Below are 24,052 nucleotides of genomic sequence, written 5' to 3'. Positions count from 1 at the left end.
TGCTGGGATTAAAGGCATGTACTACCACCACCAGGCACAGCCAAGGCTTTTAACCAGCCCTCATATTTTTAAAAACGTGTGTGTGTGTGTGTGTGTGTGTGTGTGTGTGTGTGTGTGTGTATAGGCCAGAGGACAATTTCAGAGGTCATTCTCAGGAGCTGTTAACCTCCAGACAGGATATCTCATGGGTCTGGAGCTCACCAATTAAACTAGGATGGCTGACGAGGAATCCTCAGCTTATGTGGTGCTGCGGACTAAAGCCAGAGCTTGAAGCATGTTTGGCAACCACTCTACTAACCCAGCTACATCCCAGGCCCTCATCCTTCTCTATGAGGGAAAAAATGGCTCCCTACCACTTCCCGCTCCATTCTAGGCAGCTGCCTCGTGCCACTGTATCATTGCTGTTGTGTGGCCATACAATCCCCTTTACACACACACCCTTACACACACCCTCACACACACATACCCTTACACACACATACCCTTACACACATACCCTTGCACACACATACCCTCACACACACATACCCTTACACACACAGCCTTACACACATACCCTTACACACACATACCCTTACACACACACCCTTACATACACATCCCTTCTTACACACCCTGACACACACACATTCTCCCTAAACATACACATCCCCCCTTACACACAGAAAGAGACTACCTAGCGTCCAGAGAGTTTCTAGGAACAGACCACAGTTTGCCTCAGGGACTGTGTGTCCAGCTCTGGCCCGAGTGAAGTTTGCCCATGGGGAACGGTCCTGCCCGGAGCCTGCAACCACCCTGCAGGCGGCTCCTGGCAAGTCCCAACAGGTTGGCAAGTGGGCTGGCAGGCAGGAAGAGGACTGCCCTCTGCTTGCTCCCGAGTCTCCCCCTGCTGTAATTTACTCAATCCATCTGGGGCTCCTTTGAGCCATTTTCTGGAAATGCCACATTTCAAGGATCTCCCTGTTAGTAAAGGTCAGAGAGTTCATGAGGGCCTTTCATGTTAAAGGAACTTGAAAGGAAAGGAGAGGAAATGTGTATTTTCAGCCTTAGCTATGATTAAGTGGGCTCAGGCCATGAGAACAGTCAGATGATTTACATGGCATTACATGAAGAGCCAATTAGCCTAACAACTTCCGAAAAATATCTAGCTCACGAGCACCCATTTATTAGAGCCTTGGAATGTGCCAGGCTTTGTGCGGAACTCTTTACTAGGAGACAGTGATTCACCCAGCCTCACACTAGCATGAAGGAGGGGCAGGCCCAGATCAACACCCAGGTCCCCCCGGGTAGGAACTCCAGAGGGGTCCTTTGACTTCTGCCTCTGCGGCCCATCAAGTTCACCTGGCTCATTTACATACCGATGAAGTCTGTTTTACTCTTACCACTTGTGGCTTGGCCACAGAAAATTTGGATCTCCCCCACAGCTAGTCTGGTCCTCCAACTCTCTGGGAACTTCCAGGGGAGTAGCCACCAAAGGGCTTGGCCGCTGAGACACATTTTGAGAGATCCCCTCACCCCTTTGAGACAGGGTCCTATGTAGTAGGTCCAGGATGACCATGAACTTCTGATCTCCCTACACATATCTACTGAGTTCTAGAATTGTAAGCATGAGCCACCACCCTCAGTTTATGTGGGATCAAACCCAGTGCTTCACACATGCTAGGCAAGCATTCTACCAACCAAGCCTCACCCCTAGCCTCTAGTCCTCTCCATAGCCTTTCCATGAAACAAGGATCATCCTCAAAATCAGGATCTTCTATTAGCCATAGCTGGTTCCTCGGCACTTCGTTTGCCAATGCTGTACAACAAATAAGAAGTTCCTTCCCAGCACTCCGATGGCAGAGACAGGCAGATCTCAGTGAGTTCGAGGCCAGCCTGGTCTACAACAGATGTTCTAGACAGCCAGGGCTACACAGAGAAACCTTGTCTTGAGGGGAAAAAATGTTCCTCTGAGATCTGTCTGGGATCTAAGTGTGGCAGTCAGTTAGGTTCTGGAGTCTGACCACCAGGAGCTGGAAGCTCAGCTCAGCACCCTCATTTGGAAGCTGTGACACCTTGGGTGACTCACACAACCTCTCTGAGCTTGAGTTTCCTCATTAGTAAAATGGGGACAATTGTCCCTGTGTCACAGGGTTCAGTAATGATTAAATGAGATGATATGTGTGCAGCTAGCTCCTCAGGAGGCCGGCACACTGTAATCACTGGTATATGAAGCCATCCGTCAGGTGATAGTCAAGGAATTCGTGCTGTCTGGGCAAGGGGCTCCTGCGGGGGATACCTGCCCATCTATTTACTTATTTATTTATTCATTCATTCATTAATTCATTCGTTCATTCATTTATTTTCTTCAGACAGCACCTCACTGTGTAGCCCAGGCTGGGTTAGCTCTCCGGGTTAACTCTCCAAACCCTGGGGCTTTCCACACCCTAATGAATTCCACCGCCCCCCGCCTCACCCACCCCCCAGCCAACCTGACTGCTCCAGGGCCTCTGATCCCACTGTGCCCGCTCTCCGGCCCACCATCTTGTGTGAGTGCACAGTAGCCGTTCCTCAGCAAGCCTTTAGACCGAACTCGGGATGTGCATGCGAGCTCAGCCCTTCTACCCCAGGCCTCCCCCTCCTCAAGTTCCTGGTCTCCTTTCTCGCCTCCCCCTCACTGCTCAGAGCGGTGGGGTGAGGCTGGGAGCCAGGATCCCTCAGGGCAGTGGTTCCCAGGATTGGGGGATTTCACAGCTCTATAAATTGTCCAAAGACACTTGAGGGTGAGAGGGCGAAGAAATCAGGAAAAAGTATATTTTCTTTTGCCAAATAAGGGCATATAAAAAATTCCCTTTTCACTACCATTTCAGGATAGGCTAGTGCGCCAATAAAGTGGAAAGACCTTGCTCTTTGATAAAAGGGCAATACCAAGCTAGAAAAAAAAAATTACCGGGGGTGGGGGCGGGGATCACACCACCCCTTCTCAGACTTTTCTTCGTGCATAGAGAGAAATTTGACCCCCAATGGCCTGTGTCAGTTGGGACATCACGGTCTGCCAACCAGCAGTGACTTTGCCAGAACTGGAGTCTCCCATAAACAGAGGAGGATCCACAGTGCCTGGGTTTAGGATAATCTCAATTCCTGTGCAACTTTCTCAGAGAGGAGCTCACCCCAAAACCATCCCTCGAAGCTGAGGTCGGGGAGGCCTCGCCTCCGGACCGTTCCTCTCCTGTAGCTTTCCATCGGAGTCACTGCCCTCCCTCAATCTAGAGAGGATGGGGTCAAAATCAGCAGCAAGCTGGCACCTGGGGGAGGAAGACTCGAGAGGCGCCAAGGGCGGGGTCTGCACCGCATCTCTATTGCCAAGCTGAGCACTAATGGCCAAGTCCCCCAGCTCTGGGGAGGGGTGAAAATGGGCATCCCGGCCGGGAGCTGGAGGACCCAGAAGCCCCGCTGGCAGGGCGCTGATAGGATCTGAGCGCCGAGAAGCAAGGCTCTGTCTCTTTGATCCTTGGCCAGGCAGGCTGGGCCTGGACCGGGAGGGGCGGTGCGGCTGTCTTCCGGCCGGCTTTGCGCCGCTGCCAGGGGTCCTGTGGGGCCCGGAGCCGGAGAGGCAGCTAGTGTCCTCCTCCACAAATTACCCTCTGTTCCAACTGCTCTCGCAAGAGGTGGAAGGGTCCACACTGACTCCCAAACCGAGATGTGCTTGGGGAGGAGGTGTGTGCGCCTTCAGTTTACTGCATCGCTTTCCGAAGGGCCTAGTGTCTTGCAGAAAGCAGTGGCTGGCCAAGGCCACCCGTGTCCTGGAGGTCCGCGTGGATACGGCCCTGGGTGCCAAGGAGATGCCACTGAAGACACGGCCCTAACTAGTCCTAGGGTCAATGGGCTCCGGGATGCAACTTCTCGGATTGAGTTACTGCCTGAAGAGCCTGAGACCGAATCGCATGGCCCACGTGGCCGCTGGAAATCTTAGTTCCTGGGCAGCAGGTTCTAGGCGTCGACCTTAAGTTGGGAAAGTCTTGGCGGGCTGGTGAGTGGCTGGAGAACCCGCGTGCGTGGCCACGGTCCTTCCTCGTCCTCTGAGTCTCGGAGCCGCCACATGTCATATATTTTCAGTGTTTGAGTTGCGCGTGCAACAGGCGCTCAATAAACGTGAGGCGCGAATGCTTGTGCCTATGTTGGTGGGAGGTCTGGAATAAGGTCCCTGGTCGGAGCAGTGAAAGAGGCAGGGGTGTGTGTGTGTGTGTGTGTGTGTGTGTGTGTGTGTGTGTGTGTGTCCAACCTGCAGCAGCCCGGACCCCTAGGAAGCCTCCAGATCAAGCACAGGACGCTGTTTCACACCAGGGTTCCAAGCCACCTACATATCCCATGGGTCTAAAAAAAAAAGTATTCTCCGCAGCTGGAGGAGAAACTCGGGCGCAAGTTGTGACTATCTTGTAGGTAAGGAAGCGGAGTCCTACAGTTACGCGATGGATTCCAGGCTGGGAATAGCTCGAGGAGAGCGAGCCCTTTAAGACTATGCCCAGTAGGCCTGTCCGGGTCTCTCCAGGGAGAGGAGGGGCGGGGCCTGGCGCGTTAGCCCCTCCCACCCGGGCCCCGCCCCGGCGCCCGTCCCGCCCCCGGCTCTCTGCCCGCGGCGCCTTTGATGTTCCGACCCGCCAGCTCCCGAAGCCGCTGTGCCCCGCGCCCACTGGCCGCTCAGGCGGAGTCAGCGCGCGCTCCGCCCGCCGCGCTCCGGGCTCGGAGCTCCGCACCCTGGGCTCGCCGCCTCCCGGGCCGCCTCCGCGCCCCGCACCCGGCGCCCCGGCGGGCGCAGCGCACCATGCCGCAGCTGGACTCGGGCGGGGGCGGTGCGGGTGCAGGCGACGACCTCGGCGCGCCCGACGAGCTGCTGGCCTTCCAAGACGAAGGCGAGGAACAGGACGACAAGAGCCGCGACAGCGCCGCGGGCCCCGAGCGGGACCTGGCCGAGCTCAAGTCCTCACTGGTGAATGAGTCCGAGGGCGCGGCGGCGAGCGCCGGGGTCCCGGGTTCCGGAGTCCGGGTGCATGGAGAGGCCGAGGGAGCGCCCGAGGTGAGCCCGGCCCGCTCCTCCCCGGAGGGCCTCGTCCCGGGTTGGGATCGTGCGGACCCGCCCCCCCCCCGCGCCCGCGGCCCTCGTGGGTTCCATCCCGGGATCCCCTTGTGTCTCCTCCGCCCCTCACGACCCCTCTCCTTCGCTCTGCAGGCCCTCGGACGAGAGCACACTTCGCAGAGACTTTTCCCGGACAAACTTCCAGAGTCCCTAGAGGACGGTGAGTTCTGCGCGGCTCGGCAAGGCGCTAGAACCCGGGGTGGGGGAGTGGGGGGCGGGTTTCCCGGGCGCCGCTGAGCTAGAGTCACTTCCGGTGCCCTGACCTTTATAGGAGTAAACAGACCCCCGCCATCTCCGCCTCCCCTCCAGCCCAGGTGACTGACTAATCCTTTGCCTTGGGGAGCAAGCCTTGGCTAAGGTTCCCAGGCGGGAGGGCGGGGTGAGGAGTCAAGTCCCGGCCGCTAAGTGGAGGTCTGGACTCTGGATCTTTCCCCCAAAACTTGGCATTGCGGATCTTCTCACCCGTTCGCCGGTCAAGTCACGAACCTGAAGGGGACCCCTTGGCAGTTTTTTTGTTTTTCTCTTCATCAGACAGCTTTCAGCCCTTAGGAGCAGCTGGCTGGGCTGGTGTCTGACCCAGCTGTGGTTTTTCCAGGCCTGAAGGCCCCGGAGTGTGCCAGCGGCATGTACAAAGAGACCGTCTACTCTGCCTTCAATCTGCTCATGCACTATCCACCGGCCTCGGGAGGAGGGCAGCTCCCCCAGTCTCAACCCCCGCTGGTAAGTGACCCCAGAAGTCAGGCACTGTAACGGGCTGGCTACCTCCTTGCCCGTGCAGACGAAGCTTGGACAAAAAGGGACTTCTGCCCAGATGAGAATTCCTAGATGGCGCTTTTCCAGTTCACACTCCGTGGAGTCTGACCCAAAAGGAGAACTCTGACGTGCCTGCTCTCCGCTTTTTCTCACCTGTGGTGGGCCTGTCTTCCTTCCCAGCTTGCTCAAGCAGGTGCCGGAGTTGGACCATGCTGGGGTTGGGGGTCGGGGTCCTCTGAAACCTGTTTGGAGTTGATATGCTTCCCTATCGTGATGTGCGTGCTCTGAATAAGAGCTTTGCGGTTAGCCTCCTCCGGGGAAGCAAGGTTAGCTTTCTCCCGGGAAGCAAGGGAGCTCGGTGAGAAGAATGGGTCGACCTAATCTTTTCCGTTTCCTGGCTGTGCCTCAGGAGTTACCGTCACCAGTCCACTGTTCTTACATAGGCCCTCGCTAGGGACCCTTGCCACACGGTGTGGGTTTTGAGCAGGCTGGCCTGGCCTCACACACACCAGGAAGAGTTTGCTAAAAGTGCTATAACTCACGAGTGTTGGTTAGGGGTCGGCTGCACGGGTGTTGGTTAGGGTCAGCTGCACGGGTGTTGGTTAGGGGTCAGGCTTTGTGACTTGGTTGTGCTCATCGTGAGCCAGACCTTTGACCCTTTGCTGCAGGTGAAGTGTGGCGAGCTGGTTCTGAGCTGGGTAGCAGCAGCAAAACGCTATTTTCGAAAAGTGCTAGGATCCCAGACTGTCCTCAGTTGGGGATTAGGGTGTGTGGAAAGCATGGAGGTCTGTTGGGTATAGCCACAAGCTCAGTGCAGGTTCCCCAGGCTAGAGGCTCTGGTGGCTAGTCGCAGGGTCCATGCAGAAGACAAGATAACTACAAGAATGGTCGTTCTAAAAAGCAGCTCCCTAGTGAAGCTTGTGGGAGGCGAGAAGATGGATGCATGCTATTCTCCAGGAACAAGCTTTGTCTAAGGTTCCCTGCTAGGAGGGTGAGGTGGGGAGTCCGGGCCACTTAGCAGAGGAGAACCTGGTACCCTCTAGAGATGGACTCCCATTCTTCACCTGTAAGCTGTGTGTGCCGGCCGGCTGTGCGCTCTGTCCGCCTGCCTTTCTGCTCTGGGGTGGCTTGGTGTCCGAGGTGCTTCTCTTGTACACAAAGAGGTGGCTGGCTCCGGACACTGTCACTTGCTCTAGAGACTTGTGCCTTGTACAAGCAATGCTTAACAAAGACAACCTTTTAAAATCCCCTAGTGGGTGTAAAGCCATTGAGCTGGGGCCAGCTGGCATAACCTGCCAGTTTGAAATCACTGGCAAGCATTATTTGGGCTGGGCCTAGGCTCACTGTGGTAACCATGAGTAGACCAAAGGCAGAGCCCCCGAGGATCTGCCTGGCAGGGGGGTCTTTCAGGACAGCACAGCAACACAGGGAGAGGGCAGTGTGATTTGGGGGTTCACTCATAGATTGAGCCAGAGACAGGAGATGCCTAGAGCTGCCAGCGGTGGGTGGGAGAGCAGCTATCCAGTCTACAGGTAAGGGGGATGGGCCTCGGGGAGGACCACGAGCAGGAGCGTGGTGGGTCCCCACAGTCAGGACCAGTAGCACCCACCTACCTTAGGGCTATGCGGATTTTGCTTTGGAGTCCTTCTCAAGCTGCAACAGATGGACAGCTGTGTGTCACTGTCCCCCTGCCTTCCTTCTCAGCCACTGTCTTCTGGTGACCCCGGAGGTGGAGGACAGGCTCTGATTTTCTTGACCATGGCAAAAGCTGCTGAGCAGGCCGAGAAAGACAGAGGCAGGGGCTCGTATTGGAGGGGTGCTGGGTTAGGGGGATGTGTGTGTATGTGTGTGTGTGTGTGTGTGTGTGTGTGTGTGTGTGTGTGTGATATGCATATGAGGGCATGCACACTCCGAGGATAACTGTGAAGTCTGTTCTCTCCACTCGGACCTGGGTTCTGAGGATCGAACTCAGATCATCAGGCTTACACAGGGTTTTTAGCTGCGAAGCCATCTTCCTGGCTCGAGAGAGTCTCTGGCAAACCTGACAGAACACAGAGCAAATATAAGTTAAAAAAAAAAAAAAAAAAGTAAGAGTAGCTTGCAACCTGCGAAGTGTGGGTGTTTCAAGTAGAGCTTGGTTGTACAAAGCAAAGTTGGTCATCCTATGTTTTGGGAGCCTATGGGTCACCTGACTTCAAGGCTCACTTGTGTGGTGCTGGGAAAGACGCCCTCATTCTCTTAACAGGTAAGGAGTGCCTTGCAAGGGCCCTGGGGCAGGGAGTCTTTTGCCAAAGCTGATTCTTTCCCACACCCCTCTGTAGGAATACAGACAGTAGGCCACTCATGCCCTGCCGACCGGCCTTGGACCCAGGCCTCCTCTCTCTTTACCCGGCCTTTCCTGAGGGCATATAGGAGATCAGTGGTGATGCTGAGATGCTGAAGACCAGCGGGTAGACCTCCCTAGGTATTAGGGAAAGCCTGCTCCGGGGAGCCTCTCTGCCCACGTGGCTACTGCATTGGAGACATCTAAACAGGCCAGCTTGCGCCTTGCCCAGAGCAGTGAGCCAAGTTCTGAGTCACAGCCAACCGCCATGGAACACAGACTCTCACCCCTTGCCCAAGTAGCTTTTTTGGTGTTTTGGCGTCTTTTACACCTTCTCTAGGAATGGGAGATTGGTCAAAGTTGAGTCCTCCACCGGTGTTGGTGGGGCATCTCCTGGTGGCTGGTAGACAGTGGTCTAGACCAATAGCCGGGGATTGGGTGGGTTTTTGTTTCTACACACTCGTGCATGCTGCTGCTGTGTGTGTCGGGTCAGAGAACTCGGGGGAGCTGTGTTTCTCCTTCCACTTGTGTCCAGGGATCAAACTCAGGTTCTGGTGCCGGGCTTGGCAGCAGGCCTCCGCCTGTTTTTTGTCTTGTTTCCTCTGATTCAGACTCAGAACAGGGTTGGGGTAGGAAGGGTGGGGAGTGAACTGATGCGCTAGGCTGGGCTCTGGGGGTGGGGGCTGGGCTGAGTAAGGTGTCCTTGCTTAGGGAAACTCAGGCAAATGGCTTTGCATGATGGTGCTATCCTGAACAGGACAGAGGCAGCATGAATCTCTGGCCCCTTCTGTGGGCCCTCTTGTTTTGGTTTGGTTTGGTTTTTCGAGACAGGGTTTCTCTGTGTAGCTTTGGAGCCTGTCCTGGAACTCACTCTGTAACCCAGGCTGGCCTTGAACTCACAGAGATCCACCTGCCTCTGCCTCCTGAGTGCTGGGATTAAAGGCGTGCACCACCACCGGCTTCTATGGGCTCCTGTTGGAGCCTATGAGCTGGAATAGCAAATCATTGAAATGGTTGAGAATAAGGGGGCTGGTTGCTAGCGGCCGTGGGGTTCCTTTTGGGGTGATGAAGATGTCAGAATGAGTTTGTGGTGACTGGTGCAAGCCTTCCATAGCTACTAAAAGCCACAGAATTGGATGCTTCAAAGCGGTGTGTTTTATGGTTCGTGACTTACGTCTCAATTTTTTTTTTTTTTTTTTTTTTGGTTTTGTTTTTTAAAGCTGAGGCTTTTGTCCATGGCAGAGGTCACATTCCCTGTTCCTAGTCCCCACAGGTCTCTGGTACTTGTATAGGTGCTCATTCGGTGGGCCTAACTGCCCTTCCTGTTTGGAGGCTGACGGGGGAGACAGGACGCATCCTGGGGCCCCCGGGCTCCCCTCTGTGCTCCTGAGTTGAGGTTCAGGCTGAAAGCCGTGCAGTGAACCCTTGGTGGAGCAGGCCTCCTGGGAACCCAGGAAGGAGGTACCGTTGCCTTGTGTGCTCCTCTCAGAGCTAGGTGAGGAGAAGTACCTACCATCTAGCTATCCCCACAGCGAGGGTTCGCTGCAAGCCTTAGCGGTAGACCTATGACCAGTCTAGGTCATAGTGAAGCTTGTTGGGGGAGTTAGGTGGAGTGTGGCACCAGGGTGCCCCATGACCGTAAGCAGGGTTGGCCCCAGGAATGCCCAGCTGCAGCTGCGAGGGACTCCAGCGAGCAGCATTGTAAGCCACTGGGTGTTCAACAGAAGAGGACAGGGAAGGGCCCAGCATGCACTGGGGCCTCCCTGCAGAAAGCTACGTGGATCAGGGATGTGTCTCCAGGGCCATCTCAGACCTCCCTCTTCTGGACTTTGTCATGCCACCCGGCCAATATCCCCCCTGTTGCTGTCTTCTGGATGGCAGCAGATGCCTCCTCCAGGGTCCCCTTGCCTTCCTCTCCGTCCCCGACCCCTACCTTAACCAACAGTCACATACTAGTGAAAGGGTGCCTTGGGGACCTGGGTCAGATCTCGTCTCTTGCCTCATTGGACCGCTTAGGACTTGCACTCCTCACAGAGGAAGTCTAAACTGCCTATTTGAGTGCTGAGACTCCCCATCCCCCCTCCCCCACAGCAGCCGGCTCCATGTCCATGTGGGGCCCACACCTAGAGATCCCTGTGCCTCCGACTTTGGCACTCATGCCCTCATCTTGCTGCCTCTCCCCCAGCTCTTCGCGTGGGTACCACCTCATTCCTTGTTCGGCATTACTTCAGGAACCTCTGACCAGCCGTGCTCAGGGCCTTGGCTACCTGGCACCTCCTCAGACCAAGGCAGTGGGCGCTGCTCTGTAGGGCACTTGCTGTGTCCTTCTGTCCGTGTCTCCTGGTCTCCCTTCTGGACAGTGGACTAGCAAGCACCCTTCTAGAAGTAGAGTGAGGATGTGCAACTTGGCCAGAGAGGGGCCAGGGCAGTTGGGGGCAGGCATTGGCCGTGGTTGATCTCGGCTCTGCTGGGCCCAGGAGTGGCTTCCCATCTAGAGGGCTATGCTTCCTCTTTGGGCCAGAGAGGTCTGATGGTCTGAACCCCTGCCTCAGGGGGTTCTTGGGTGGGATGCAGTATTCCTGAAAGCCTCCCCGCCCCACACACACACCACCACCAAGGTTTAGTCCATACAAAGCTGTCGTTGAGAATGTGAGGGAATCAGGTTTTGTAAGGAAAGGGGAGAAGAGATCTCCTGTCTTTGGCTGCTGAAGCATTGGCAGACTTTTTCCTGGCCCTGCACAGAGGCTCCTGGTTTGTGGAGCTCTGTGGAAGTATAGCCCCCAGGCGCTGCCCATGCATCTGCTTACAGTTCTTTACCTCAGCGTCCATTTGGATGATGTTCCCAGAGCACATATCCAGAGTCATTCTGGGACCAGGACACAGTGCAGCCCCAGGTCATTCGCTGTAGGTTTTGAGTCTACGACTGTTCCCAGCGGGTACAAAGCCTGAGTGCCCCTGGACTGAAGTGACATTTTGTCTTTGTTGCTTTGCACTCAGTGGGTGGGCAGTGGGACTTGAAGTTCCCAGGAACTGCATTTCTTTGAAGCCTGGGAGGGCTGTGAAGGATTGGGGTAGCATTTGGGCTGTTTGCTGCCTCTCCTCTGTCCCTAAGGCTGGAAATTTCTGAGGGTGCCTTGCACCTTACTGCTGTTATCGGGGCCAGGAAGCCTGCCCTGCAGACGCCTGCTTAGAGCTGGGTTACCTTGCCCTGGGCAAGAATAGCAACAACTCAGGGCTGCTTCTGACTCCTCTGGGGCGGCAGGAGGAGCTAGCTCACCAGGACACAGAGACTGTGTCCTCAGGCTCAGAGGCCAACACAAAACCCTGATGGGGTGGTTGTTAGGACCAGTAGGACCCAGATTTCTGCCTGGATCTGTGGTTGTATCTGAGCCGTGGATTGGGGTGCAGTTACAGGAGGGTGGGGTGGAGGGTGTACTCTATAGAGACCACAGAGCTCCCCTGTCCCTGAAAGCGGCAAGGTTGAGTTGAACTGTTAAGCATTCTGGGGGTACCAGTTTAAAGTCCTATAACTGCTGGGGTTAGATTAGGTTGCCGGGGAGGGCAGGGAGCCACAGTCCCTCTGAGCCTCCTCAGGTCTGCTGTGGTCCCAGAACCATAGAGTCACACCCCCTCACACCTTGTGACTGGGGTTTCCTGCCACTGTGTACAAACAAGGCTCCGTTGGAGGAAACAGGTGTTTTATCAGGTCACAGGAACATCACCATCCCCCAGCTGTACAGTGCTCAGATTCCTGAGGAACACCCTCCTGCAGGTAGGGACAGGGAAGCCAGATGAGAAGGAGTTTAGCACAAAGAGGAAAACCATTTAGTCTGGAAAGTCCATTCTCTGCTACTGGTGGGTATGGCACTCAGCAGCTGGATGGCCCTGGGAAAGTTTCCTGCCACCCTCTGAAAGCAAGGATGTGAGGGCTCTGTTTTCTTTGGGGAATGAGACATGACATGTGAAGTCCACATTGAGTGGGCAGTGGCAGCTTGTGGCCTCCTATCCTTCAGGCTGGGCGGGGGTCCCCCAGGCAGCCAGCATCTCCTAATAGTAGTGCCTGTTAGAGCCTTGGGTCTACGCTCTAGCGTTGAGCCACATGGATGGGAAGTGACCACTGCCCACAGAGCCTGAGAGCCCCGGCTCAGCTGAGGTTCTGCTTTGCTGAGTAGGAGGCACAGGAGTGGATGCAGGGGCAGCTGCAGAGGCTTCCGGAGAGAAGTCTCTGCCGCGGAGAGTGGGAGGGCGCCCTGGGTGGGGCACAGCAGAGCAGAGGAGAGAGGCCTTGGTGGGCTTGTTTCTCATCACCTGGACAGACCCAACCCCAGGGTCCTTGAGGAGTGTGAGGTGAGGCTGGGGAAGGCTGCCAGTAAGGATCTTGCTTGTGACCCTGGGGCCCAGGCCTCACTGGTTCCAGAGCCTGGGGGGTGGGGGTGGGCACATGCCGTGGGTTGGCAGCCTCGGCAGGGCGGTGCCCACCACAGATGGTTTGGGTTGGACATGGAGGCGGAGGGCCGTGGCAGGCAGAGCTGGCAGCTGGGGCAGGGTGGACACTGGGAGTGGCGGGGTGATTGGAGGAATGTGAGCAGACCACAGGAGGGGTGAGCTCTGGGCTAGGGAGACCCAAGGATGTTGGCCAGTGTAAGGCTAGAGAGTCTCCAAGATGGGCGCTCTTGTCATTCAGCCCATTGGTGATCCAATCAAGGTGGAGGAGGGCCTCTAATCAGCAATTCATCTAGCAAGGCTCTGAGGTCCCAGGGACTTAAGGAGATTCCTAGAACCCAGATATTCTCTGCTGCCTCCTTCAGGCAGTTTGTAGCCTCCCATCACACACAGACTCTAGTGGCGCACACCTTTAATCCCAGCACTTGGGGGGCAGAGGCAGGTAGATTGATGTGAGTGCAGGGCCAACCTACATAGCAAGTTCCAGGACAGCTGGAACAACAACAACAACAAATGAAAACCAAAAAACCCACAACAACAAACCACTTAAAAACAAACAAACAAAAAAAAAACAGACTTTAAAAAGATGTAGCTGGGCTGGAGCTGGAGCTCAGCTGGTAGCGTGCCTGCCTAGCACGCACAAAGCCCTGGGGTTAATCCCAGAGTTCAAGGCCAGCCTGGGCTGCGTGAGACCCTGTCTCAAGAAAAACAAAAGAGCATGGCTTCAGTAGTCGGCCTCAGACTGGAAAGCTTTCTTCAGCCTGGGTGGGCTCAATCGTCCATTTTCCTGGGTTTTTGTTTGTTTGTTTTTGGTGGTACTGGGGGTTGAAACAAAACCTCTCCACCACTGAGCTATATTCCCAGGTACCCCTCTTCTCTCCCACCCACTTGGTGTAGCCCTTGTTAACTTGGAACTAACTGGCTGTGTACGTAGCCCAGGCTGGCATGGAATTTGTAAAGATCCTCCTTTCCTCTACCACCTGAGTACTGGACTCTGTAGTTAGGAGCCGTCATACCGCCGTACCAGTCCGTGCGCTGTGAGATAAGGTCTCACTGCTGCTCCTCAGCTGGCCGTGCATCCGCTCCGGCACACTTGCAGCTCCTGAGCTGCTCCTGTTTCAGCCTCCTAGGTCACTGAGGTTACAGACTCCTGTCACCCAAACTCGGTAGGGTTTGCTCTCCTCAGAGGTTTTGTACCCATCTGCTGCCATGGGTCCTTTTGGTACACAGGGCTTCTTTTGGTGAAGGCCCTCGGATGGAGGATGTCTGTCACTTGCTGGGGGCCTGTGCCTCAGCAGAGCTGGGAAGGGTGTGAGTTTGGTTTTCTCCTGCCAAGAGGCTGCTCTCGTGGCCTGTCCCACCCATGGAGACTGCCTCCCTGGACTGCACCCAGATTCTGCCTTAGAGTTAGAGCCAGAGCCAGGCGGGTGACACAGCCTTCCCTCGAGGCCCCGGCTCTACAGCCAGAACTCCCTGGAGATCAGAGGAAGTAGACACGCTGTCAAATAAATACGCTTCCTTCACAACCCCTCATCCCCCATTAAAACAGCCACCTCCCTCTCCAGGGCCAGGGGAGCCGTCTGGGCCCCACACTGTCTGCTTCCAGATGACGTGTGTATAGCAGAGACTCCAGGCCTGGGTGGGCAGGTCTGGGCCCCAGGGAATAATGGGTGTGGGCTCAGGATGTGCATGCTTAGTGCTACCCAAACCCCATTAAGTCTGAGCAGGCCTGGGGTCAGTGGTGGTGGAGCACTCCCTTCAGGCTGGTTTTCCTGTGAGGGCAGGGGTTTGTGGTGGCCTGTTGACTTCTCTGGGACTCAGTGTCCTCTCTGGGTCGGAATCCTGGCCCGAGCAGGATTCTTGAGGTTCAGATAGGTCTAAACTGGAAAGGCCTGATGAGGTGGGCCTCAGGTAGGTTTGAAGGCTATTGCAAGGACCAGCCTCACCACTAGGTAGTAGGAGCCATGGGAAGGGACGGACAGGGTATGGGAACCCTGGACGGAGACGCTGAGTAACTCTGACTTGTCTCTGGTGTCAGGGGCCCAGCCTCCTGGCCTGCTGGGCCGCCATCTGAAACGCATTACTGATGCTTTGTAAACTCCCATCATTCAGCCACATGAAAGCCTCAGACCTAAAAATAGCTGCTCCCAGAGGACGCCCCGCACTGGTGGGGCTCCGCTGACCTCTGCACACCAACCCTCCTCCATGCCACCTCCCTTGCCCAAGAGCCCCGAATGGCAGGGCTGCACATACCCACCCACCCAGTGTGGGCAGCCACGGCCTGAGGCTGCTCTGTGTAGACATGTCTCTTACTGTGCTGGCCAAGGCTCCAGGCCCGAGGCCTTACCTGGGGCGGACTGTCTGGAACAGAAGAAAGGCCGCTGGAGGGTGTGTTGTGGACCCTTCCCTAGGCTTGTCCTGTCCTGGAATCCCGTGGGAGGCTCCATGTGCAGCAAGTGGAACCATCAAGGGCACCAAGGCCCATCCCAACATTGACCTGTCAAGTGTGGGGCAGGAGGGTCACTGGCTGAGGTGCTGGGAAGGGAAGGCTGGGCCTGTCTGATGATGGGTGGCGTGGAAAACCAGCAGCAGGCGGCCTCCCAGCTGCTAGCACTGACTCCTTGCCCTGCTTTCTGTGGGTTCCCTCTCCCTATGGTCTCTGACCAACTGCAAACCACTCTTTTCTCTAAAAATAAACACGCTTATGGAATCGGGGGAAGCTTTGTAGCTATCAAAGGAAATAATAGGGTGTTTAAGAAAATTACATTGCGTTTTAAATAACCAGCATGAAAGTCATTAAGTTTGAAGTTTCACTCAGATCAGATGGCTCTGTGGCCGCCTGGTGGCCAGGCAGGCAGAGGGTGGGTGGGCCTCTGATGCTTAGAGGCAGCCTGTGGGGAGCAGTGGGGTCTTTGCCAGGCATGGCTGGACACTTGGGGTGTGCCGGTTGTGGCAGCCACCCCAGAGCGTGATGGTGGGCTTTGAAGCAGTGTGCGGCCCCAGGAGCTGCCCTGCTGTGGTGGGTAGCCCTGTGGGTGGGGGTATAGGGAACAAATGAAACAGGGAGATCCAAGGCCAGAGGTTAGTTGCTATGTCAAGTGAAACATGCAGGGATGCTAGCTTTGATCAGAAACGGCTGGAAAGGATAGAGGTGTCCTCTATCGCATCTGCTCCTTTTGATACGAGAGTCTCAGGGCCCCACTCCGGGACTGGCACTCACTAGGTGCTCAGAGAACTGTTAAACATTTCAAGCTGGGCGGAAGGCAGAGCCAGGTGGATCTCTGTGAGTTCAAGGCCAGCCTGGTGTACAGAGCGAGATCTAGGACAGGCACCAAAGCTACACAGAGAGACCCTGTCTCAACAATCCAAAAAGAAAAAACACAAAACAACAACAACAACAACAAAAAAAAATCCAAAAAACATTTATTATCTATATATTTCCTTAATCAGAACTAAAAAATATATCGAGAATGTCACACTGAAGCCTCCTAGGTTCACCACATGATAAACTTATAGTGTCATCCTAACCTAATCAGACAGACCTTCAGGGTCATCCTCAGCTATGTATTGAGGTCAAGGCCAAGGCTACACAAGGCCCTGTTTGGTTTGGGGGGGGCACTCATTCGGTAGTGTGGTTGTTGTATGAGCAGAAAGACCTGGGTTTTAGCTCCCTAGCACCCATGAAAAGTAGGGTGGTAGTGTACATTTGCAACCCCAGTACCAGGTTGCAGGCATAAGCTGATCCTGGAGCTTTCTAGCGAGCCAGCCTAGCTGGTGAGCTCTGGATTTCGTGAGAGAGACCCTGTCACAGAAAATAGAAAACAAGGAGGAAATCTTTGACCTCTGGCTGCCATATACACACACTTATGCACATGTTCCTACATGTGCACAAACACAGATATGTAAACACACACACAGTGAGTGTCTGTTAGTGCCATCATCTGCAGATGGGGGAACTGAGGCTCAGAAGTATGTGGTGGTCAGGATGTGGATGTGGCTCTTACCCTGCTGTCCATACTCTGCTGTTTGTCTCCCTCTGTTCTAGAATATGAGAGGTGGGAACAGTGCAGGTGGGCAGCTCCATGTTTTCCTCTGGCCCCAAGAAGAGACTTGGGCTCCCCCTGCCCTCCTAGCTCTGGGCCTGGGCGGGCTGGCCTCCCCTTGGACACCTGGCAAGGTCAGTCCTCCCAGAGTGAAGCGGGCTGCATTTCTTGCTTGGGAGACAAGGCTCCAGGACTTTCCCTTCTCCAAGAAAATGTCACACGAAACAGTTTGTAAATGACCTGTAAGGTTGAGCCAGCTTTGGTGTGTGGCAGACGATGCTTAGAAATCTTAGAAATCATCCATTGTGGAGTTTTCCTTACCAGCTAGGACCTCAGCCCACAGCCTGTTGCTAGGCTTCCTGGACCAAGGTAACCCCTTCTGGGATGTCTAGGGTCAGACTGAAGAGTTTCCTAGGCCCCGAGTCCTTGGAACTACCTGGGCTAAGGAGTTGAGGGCACCCCAAAGGCCTGGGTATGACACCTGTGGACATGCTTCTTGGGAGCCAGAGCCTCCTGCCAGCCTCATGGGGGCATTTTGAGGACAGCGTTTTTGAACTGTCCCTGTGGCCACTGCAGGCCAGAGAGGAGCTCAGAAACCTGGTCTGGTGACCAGGCAGTGGTTCAAAGGACATTGAGGGCCAGCAGTCCCAATTTGGCATGGAGCTGACTTTCCTGAAAAGCCTTTATCTAGGGACAGGGCTTGCTTTTGTCTTTTTTTTTTTTTTCCTTTTGATCTTAAGTACAAAAAGAATATTAGCAAATGCAATTAAGAACTCACCTAGGCCTCAGTGTAGTCTACTAGCTCATGGGCATTTTATAGGTCGGAAAGTGTGGACACCAAGAGTGCAAGTGTTGGAGGAGGGATTTGAACCCAGCTCCTCCACAATGCCCTGTTGCTCTGTAGGCAGCATGCATGGCACAGGCAGCTGGGTGCTTTTGGCTCTCCTGTGCCTCTGCCTCCTTACCCATGGGAGTTTGGTGTTCCCTGCCCTGTGTAGGAACACATTGTTCCTACAGGTATGTAGCAATGTCTTTGTAGTGTGATTTTACATGAGCCCCAACTCGGCTTCCTTAGGGGCTTCGTCTCAGGGCCCTGTGTTGCCGATTGGAATAGCCCTGCCCTAATCCCAGCTCACACTGGGTGTCGAGGTTGTGGAGAGCACTCTTGGGCTGGGAGCCTGTAACAGCTTCTTTCTGCACGTTGTCTCATGACTTCGTGGATGCCTGGCTGGACTCGGTCTATACAAAACTCCTGGCCTTAACCCAAAGTCCCATGGAGGGTCAGTCCAGAATGAGCATCCTGATGTGGCCTCCAAGCAAAACTGTCTTCTTGAGGCAGTCAGGGCAGTCCAGGTGAGGCCCTGCGCTGTCCTTCATGGATTGAATTGGGGCAAAAATGCAGGCTGTCAGCATGAGGTCTCTAAGTTTCTTCTCTTCCACACCCTTCCCCTCAGCTTCACCTTTCAGGGCTTGTCTGGGATCTCTCAGGCCAGCCTGAGCTACAGACTTGAGACCCTTTTTTTTTTTTTTTTTTTTTGGTTTTTCGAGACAGGGTTTCTCTGTGTAGCTTTGCGCCTTTCCTGGAACTCACTTGGATATCCCAGGCTGGCCTCGAACTCACAGAGATCCGCCTGGCTCTGCCTCCGAGTGCTGGGATTAAAGGCGTGCGCCACCACCGCCCGGCTGACCCTTTCTTAAAAACAACCAACCCACCCTGATTTCTTTGGCAGAGAACCGCCAGTGTAAGTACCGCCCATGAGGTCTGGCGGGGTGGGAGAGCCGCTGACCAGGAACACAGAGGGCTGGCCTCGGATCCGGACTGGTCACTGCTTGCTGTGAGACTTGAGTAACTCCTCATCTGTAGACTCTTCATGCACAGCACAGTGGCTGTGGAAAACTGGTCGGAGTCTGGCACAAGGTGGGACTCTGTGGACTGCTGGGCGCTGAGGAGGCCATTACTGGACTGGCAGGGACCACCAGCTCACCAGCTCTCAGTCTGCCCTTCTTTGCTATTCTTGGCCGTCCATCTCTAGAAGCCTCCAGCTGGGCCCCCAGGGGCACAAAGCTTCTAGCTCGCTTCTGTGCCTCCCTCTCCCTATTGCTAAGCCCAGACAGGGTTGAGGCCTCGTCCACGGGAGGCCTGACGTTGGATCCTTAGGAGGAGCAGGTGACTACCTGCACTTGGAGCATGGCCAGCCCTAGGCTGCTTGCAGGATCCCCAGACGGTGTTCGTAGTGTCAGCCCAGCTGCAGCAGTTCCCGGAAGCGTCTGTTTTCCTCTAAAAACATCCTGTCCTGAGGGGCGTTTACCTCAAAGAGGAGGAAGGAAAACACAGACAGACAAATGACTAGAAACCACGAGAGGCCATGGGCAAGGCCACTCAGCTTGGTGGGTTCAGCTCACTCTAGGCTGGGCTGGGTGGAGAAGCCTGTGGTTTGCCAGGGCTGCGTGCAGGGACTCTGGGCCTCACCTCCGGTGAGGCAGGTCCCGTTATCTGATGTCAGGGCCAGGAGGCTAGTGGACCAGCCACATGCACTTGGCAGGGCTCTGCAACCATGGCAACAGCCTTGTTGCTGGCAGGTGGATCTAAGGCCTCCAGGACTAGGGTGGGGCCCAGCCATCTCCGGGCCCTTTCAGCCCTGCTCCCCTAAGGCCGTGGCCCTGGCTCTGTGGTAGGCATCTGGCATAGGACATTGGTGAGAGCTTCTAGGTCGCTGTTCCCTGGAGGGCACTGTGTGGTGGGTAGCAGGAGCTGTGGCCAGAGCTGGGGACGAAAGGACCAAGGGCTCTTCTGGTCTGTTCCTCTCAGCAGCCAGCCTTGAGCGTGTCTGCAGAAGAGGGCCTGTGTAACCCTACATCCTGGGAAGCTCCTTCTCATGGGCTCAGGCACTAGGGAGCACCCTGGTCCGACTCCTAAGTGCCCTCGGTGCTGGACAGTGGTACTGTTGTTGTGCCCCACGTGGGGAACTGGTCACCTGTCTGTCTGAGGACAAGTGAGAATTGGAGGGGACTTTTTCAGTGGCCACCACTGGATTGTTTAGGGGAGCTAAGCTGAGGATGAAGCCAGCCTGCACAGTGTTCCCCAAGACAGAGGCTTGGGTGTCTCTGCCTGGGTGTACCTTTGCTAATTAATTCGAGCAAGGATACCCTATGACCTAGTGACAGGTCTAGTTGTGACTTTCTGGTCATTCTCATTGAGTCCCTCGGGGATAGAGGTGTAGAAAGGAGGAAAGCAAGGGGGCTCAGATGCCAGACGGACTATCCCAACCCTCAAGTGGCCCCAGTTCCCTCCTGTATGCTGCTGTAACCCTACATCAAGTCCCAGGCTTCCCCCAGTGCTCCCAGGCTTCTCTTTGAACGTGGGCTTATCTGTACCCGCTACTAGAGAACCAGCCTGGATGCCGGCTTTAGTTCAATGACAGAAATTAAAGGCATAATCCCAGAACACAGGGAGGAGAGAAGGCAGGTAAGAAGCCACGTGTGGAGGGCTGGAGGGGCCCAGAGGAAGTTTCTTTTCTGTGAGACAGGGGAAGAGCACTCCAGTCTTCTGTGGCTGGTGCTGAGTGAGAAAAGGAAAGTTCAGAGGGGTGTGACTATCTGGCATCCTTGGTGACCCCAAGAATCCTTGAAGGGGCCCAGCAGGCTGTGGATGACATCCCCTCCACAGAGCCCCGCTTCATGCCTGGCTGAGAGGAGCCGCCTCCTCTGTTTACACTACTCAGTTCCACTGCGGTGCCCTGGGCAAACACAGTGAACCACCAAGGCAGGAGCCCACCTTTCCGCCGGCGTCTGCCCTGGAGCACAGAGCCTAGAGTGCATCTGCCTCTCCTCCAGATGTCCCCTAGAGGCCACTCTCCAGTTCTGCCCCAGGGACTTGAAGTCGCAGTTACAATGGCAAGTGTGGGTGGGATGTGCAGAAATGTGAGGCACCACGAATTCACCAGGCCTTCGTTCTAAGTCTTCAGGGAATGACTGGAGTGCAAAGCCTAGAGAGCCGGAGATAACTAGTTCTCTAGGATGCTCAGGTAGTTGCTTGCCAAGCTGGCAGACCCCTAGCCAGGTTAGAGGTGACCTAGGTCTGTGGAGGAGCCAGTGTGGCAAGGAGCAGAGGAAGTATGAAGTCTCATGGGAGTGATACAGAGAGCTGGGTGTCTAGGTAGCACAGGGGCATGCTGGTGGTGGGCAGGGAGATATGGCTAGGACCTCCGGCTTTCACTGTCAGGTCGGCTTTGGACGACTCTTTAGAGTCAGAGGAGCATGGACCAGCAAAGTGTAAGCTGGTCCAGCCGCAGGGAAAGATGGATAGAGCCTCCTCTGCACTCCAGCCTCCTGGTCTAGTCATACTAATCCCAGGTCTTTGCACTGTAGCAGTTGGCAGCAGAGCTCTAGCTGCGACCTTATGCTTTGGTCTCCTTACCTGCCAATGGTGACAGTCACTGTGCCTGCAAATGGCAGGTCTGCTCAAGGAGGGGTGTCTGCTCAGGACTGTGCCTGTCCCCAGGCCAGCACCAGGGCATTAGCAGATGCCGTTCTCAGCCTCAGACACTCTTTGGCCTGGCACGTGCTGGGAGCTCGGGAACACATCCTGATTCTTGCTCAAGCTCATGGGTCCTGGATGTCCAGGGAGGCTTCTTGTGGCTCAGACCCTGCCACAGGGCTTTCTTGAGAGGACCTGTTCTTCCACCCCCATTGAGCTTGAGGCCAGAGGAAATGGCAACTTTCTTCGCTGGGAAAGTGTTGTGGGGCTTAAGCGCTTGGGGGTTTTTCGAGTCAACCGTCAGAGGCGAGGGAGTTTCTCTGCTGGCGGTGACAGGGCGCTCGGTGAGCTCAGCCCTGTGAACAGACCGCTGCGGTCTGCAGGGAAAATGCCGACGGTGTTTATTTTTTACCTGAACCTACAGGAAGTGGGGGGCCAGGGCAGCCTAGCTAGGCCCAAGCTCAACTCCTGAGCAGAGAGCTCAGGGGTCCCCCATCTCTACCTTGTGCTGCCTTGCCCTGAGGAGGTAGCCAGGCTAGGGCACTGGGGTGGGGACTTTGCAGAAGATGCCTTTGGACCGTGGCTGAGGGTGGGCGTGGGAGCATCTTTGAACAGCAGGAACATGCCAATAGCAGGGAGGAGGGCCACCTCTGTTGGGAGGGAGCTGGTCATCAGGTGGGTAGCAGGCTAGATAACTCCTGGCAGGAATAGCAGGGTAGCTGTAGGCACCCCAGGGGCCCGAGTCTTGGACCTGCCCTGGAGTGCCATAGGCTGGTGGGAGCAGCTGCCCGCACTCAGGCCAAGGCAAGGAGCTGGGATGTGGGGAAAAGAAGCAAGTGCCGTTGAGTCTCTGACCCATGCTTGCATGTTTATGTCCCATTATGCTCTGACACTCACTGTGTCCTTTCCTACGGAGATGAGGGACTGTGCTGTTGAGGTGCTCAGTGCCTGGTGGGGACCGTCACCCCAACCTGCCTGCTTCCCTTGGAGGCTAGGGACAGTCACCCTCAAGCAGAAGAGGGAGGTGCATCTCAAGTCCCTGGACTTCCCAGGCACACGCCAAGCCCTAGGCGACCCCACCCTGTTGGGGTGTCTGGCGCTGAGACAGCCCTGTGCTGAAGCCCTGGAGCGGGACGTTCTCCCGGCTGCAGAGGGTAGGGAACTTTGTGGCAGACAGTTCCCCCTGGCCAGCGCCATCAAGCATGGAAGGGGCTGAGGAGGTGGAGGTCGAGGCAGACTGCACAAGCATGGGAAGGACTGGCCAGGCCCACAGTGCCTTCCTGGGAGCCCTGGCCTCGAGCGCCTCTGGCGGCTGCTGGGTTCTTTGCCCCCAACCTGCCCGCCCAGTGCTTCTGTGGTTTGGCTGCAGACTTCCAATTAATGAGGCTTTCCCCAAATACCAGGAAACACTAGGAGACAGGACAGGCCCACCATTCCCAGGACTCCCAACCCCAACCTCGCTGCGCTGGTTGCACACACGCACACACACACAGTAGGAGTTACAGGCCAAGCTGGATCTCTGAGGTTTCTTGGGCCCAGTCAGAGCTGCACTGCCCCCTGGGGCTCAGGAAGCAAAACTAGGCCTTAGGCAGTGAGTGGTGTGGTGCCTTATGCCAGAGTCTAATTCTCATGAAGGAGTGAAGTTACCAGAGACTGCTGGCTGCTGGCACTGTCTTGCAATCTATGAGGATTTAAAAGGGCCTTAAAGATTATCAGGAAGCTTCCTATTGTAAAGGGTCTCAGCAAGATTTCTTTCTTTATGACTAATGAGGTGGGCAGGACTGATTGCCATTCCTGTTTAGGAGCGGAGAGGTCCAGATCAGGGTCCCGGAGTGACAGGATCAGGAAATGGTTAGCAAGCCTAGAGCTTCCAAACTTCCTTCACACCATGGTGTACCTCAAAACTTAACCCTGGGTAAGAGTGCTGTGGGGTTCCTTGGCACTGTAAGCAGACACAGCAAGCTGTTAGGGAGCTGGGGATGGTCACAGAGCTGTCACCAGGTAAGGAGATAGTCAGGTAGAGTGACATGCTCTGTGTACTGGAGCCTGGCTAAGGGGCAGAGAGGATCACTGGTCCAGGTGAGAAGTGATGGCTTAGACTGGTTGAGAAGGAGGCAGGAAGTGGTTAGGGTCTAGATTTTGAAGGTAGAACAGTAGACTCTGCTGAGAAATTGGACACAGGGGTCAGTGTCAAGAATGACAAGGTTGTCTGTTCTGAGCAGTCCTCAGTTAATGGAAGGATGGAACTTCTAGTCCATAGCATACAGGCAGAGTCAAAGGTTCTTCTTTGAGGGCTGAGGATGTAGCTCAGTAACAGAGTACTTGCATAAGTATGGAGTTTGGGGACATTTTAGGACTAGAGCTGAGGTACTTAGAAATGTCTACACAGTGCCTAACATGTGTCCACACATCCCATAGCTATCCCAGTTCACTCCTCACCTCCCTTAACGGACACAGTATGTAGCTCTGGCTGTGGCTGGCTTGAAACTATTCACACCAGGCCGGCCCTGAACTCATCCACTTGCCTCTGCCTCCTGAGTTCTGGGACTATAGGGGAGCACCAACATGCTTCGCTTCAGACATCAACTCTTGTTTGTCTAAAACAGAGGGAAGCCTGGGTAGCCCAAGACTTGGGAAAGGTGTATATTACAAGCTAAAGGCAGGATGCAGAGAAAGATGGCAGACCAGGACTTCTGTAGAGATCTCCTGGAGCTGTGCCCAATTCGAGGCCTCATGCCCAGCTTTCCCTCTGGGTTCACCCCAGAGCTGCAATGCCAAGTACCAAGCAAGGGACTGTGCTAGGCCTCATTCACTTCCAGGAGAAGACACACAAGATCTGAGGGTGGTTCTGCCGAAATACCCACACCGGCCTTTACCTGCTTTTCCCAGGCGTTCTCTCC

General features: G+C 55.3%; 1 protein-coding gene across 5 annotated transcripts in view; it reads left to right on the top strand.

The window, feature by feature from the left end:
• Nucleotides 1-4,669: 4,669 nt before the first annotated feature.
• Tcf7 (transcription factor 7) overlaps nucleotides 4,670-24,052 on the top strand; it is a 29,807-nt gene continuing 10,424 nt past the window's right edge. For 2 of the 5 annotated variants that reach the window (XM_028857234.2, XM_028857233.2), the window contains exons 1-3: nucleotides 4,674-5,053; nucleotides 5,207-5,273; nucleotides 5,709-5,833. In XM_028857234.2, the coding sequence (XP_028713067.1) occupies nucleotides 4,802-5,053; nucleotides 5,207-5,273; nucleotides 5,709-5,833 (444 nt within the window). In that variant the 5' untranslated portion in view covers nucleotides 4,674-4,801. Of the gene's footprint in view, nucleotides 5,054-5,206; nucleotides 5,274-5,708; nucleotides 5,834-24,052 lie in introns of all 5 variants that reach the window. The other 3 variants (XM_037200656.1, XM_037200655.1, XM_028857232.2) reach the window with 3 other exon arrangements.

The sequence above is a fragment of the Peromyscus leucopus genome, chromosome 8b (genome assembly GCF_004664715.2).
Source record: "Peromyscus leucopus breed LL Stock chromosome 8b, UCI_PerLeu_2.1, whole genome shotgun sequence".
Classification (NCBI taxonomy): domain Eukaryota; kingdom Metazoa; phylum Chordata; class Mammalia; order Rodentia; family Cricetidae; genus Peromyscus; species Peromyscus leucopus.
The sequence above is the reverse complement of the archived record's forward strand: the minus strand, read 5'-3'. Positions and strand labels throughout refer to the sequence as shown.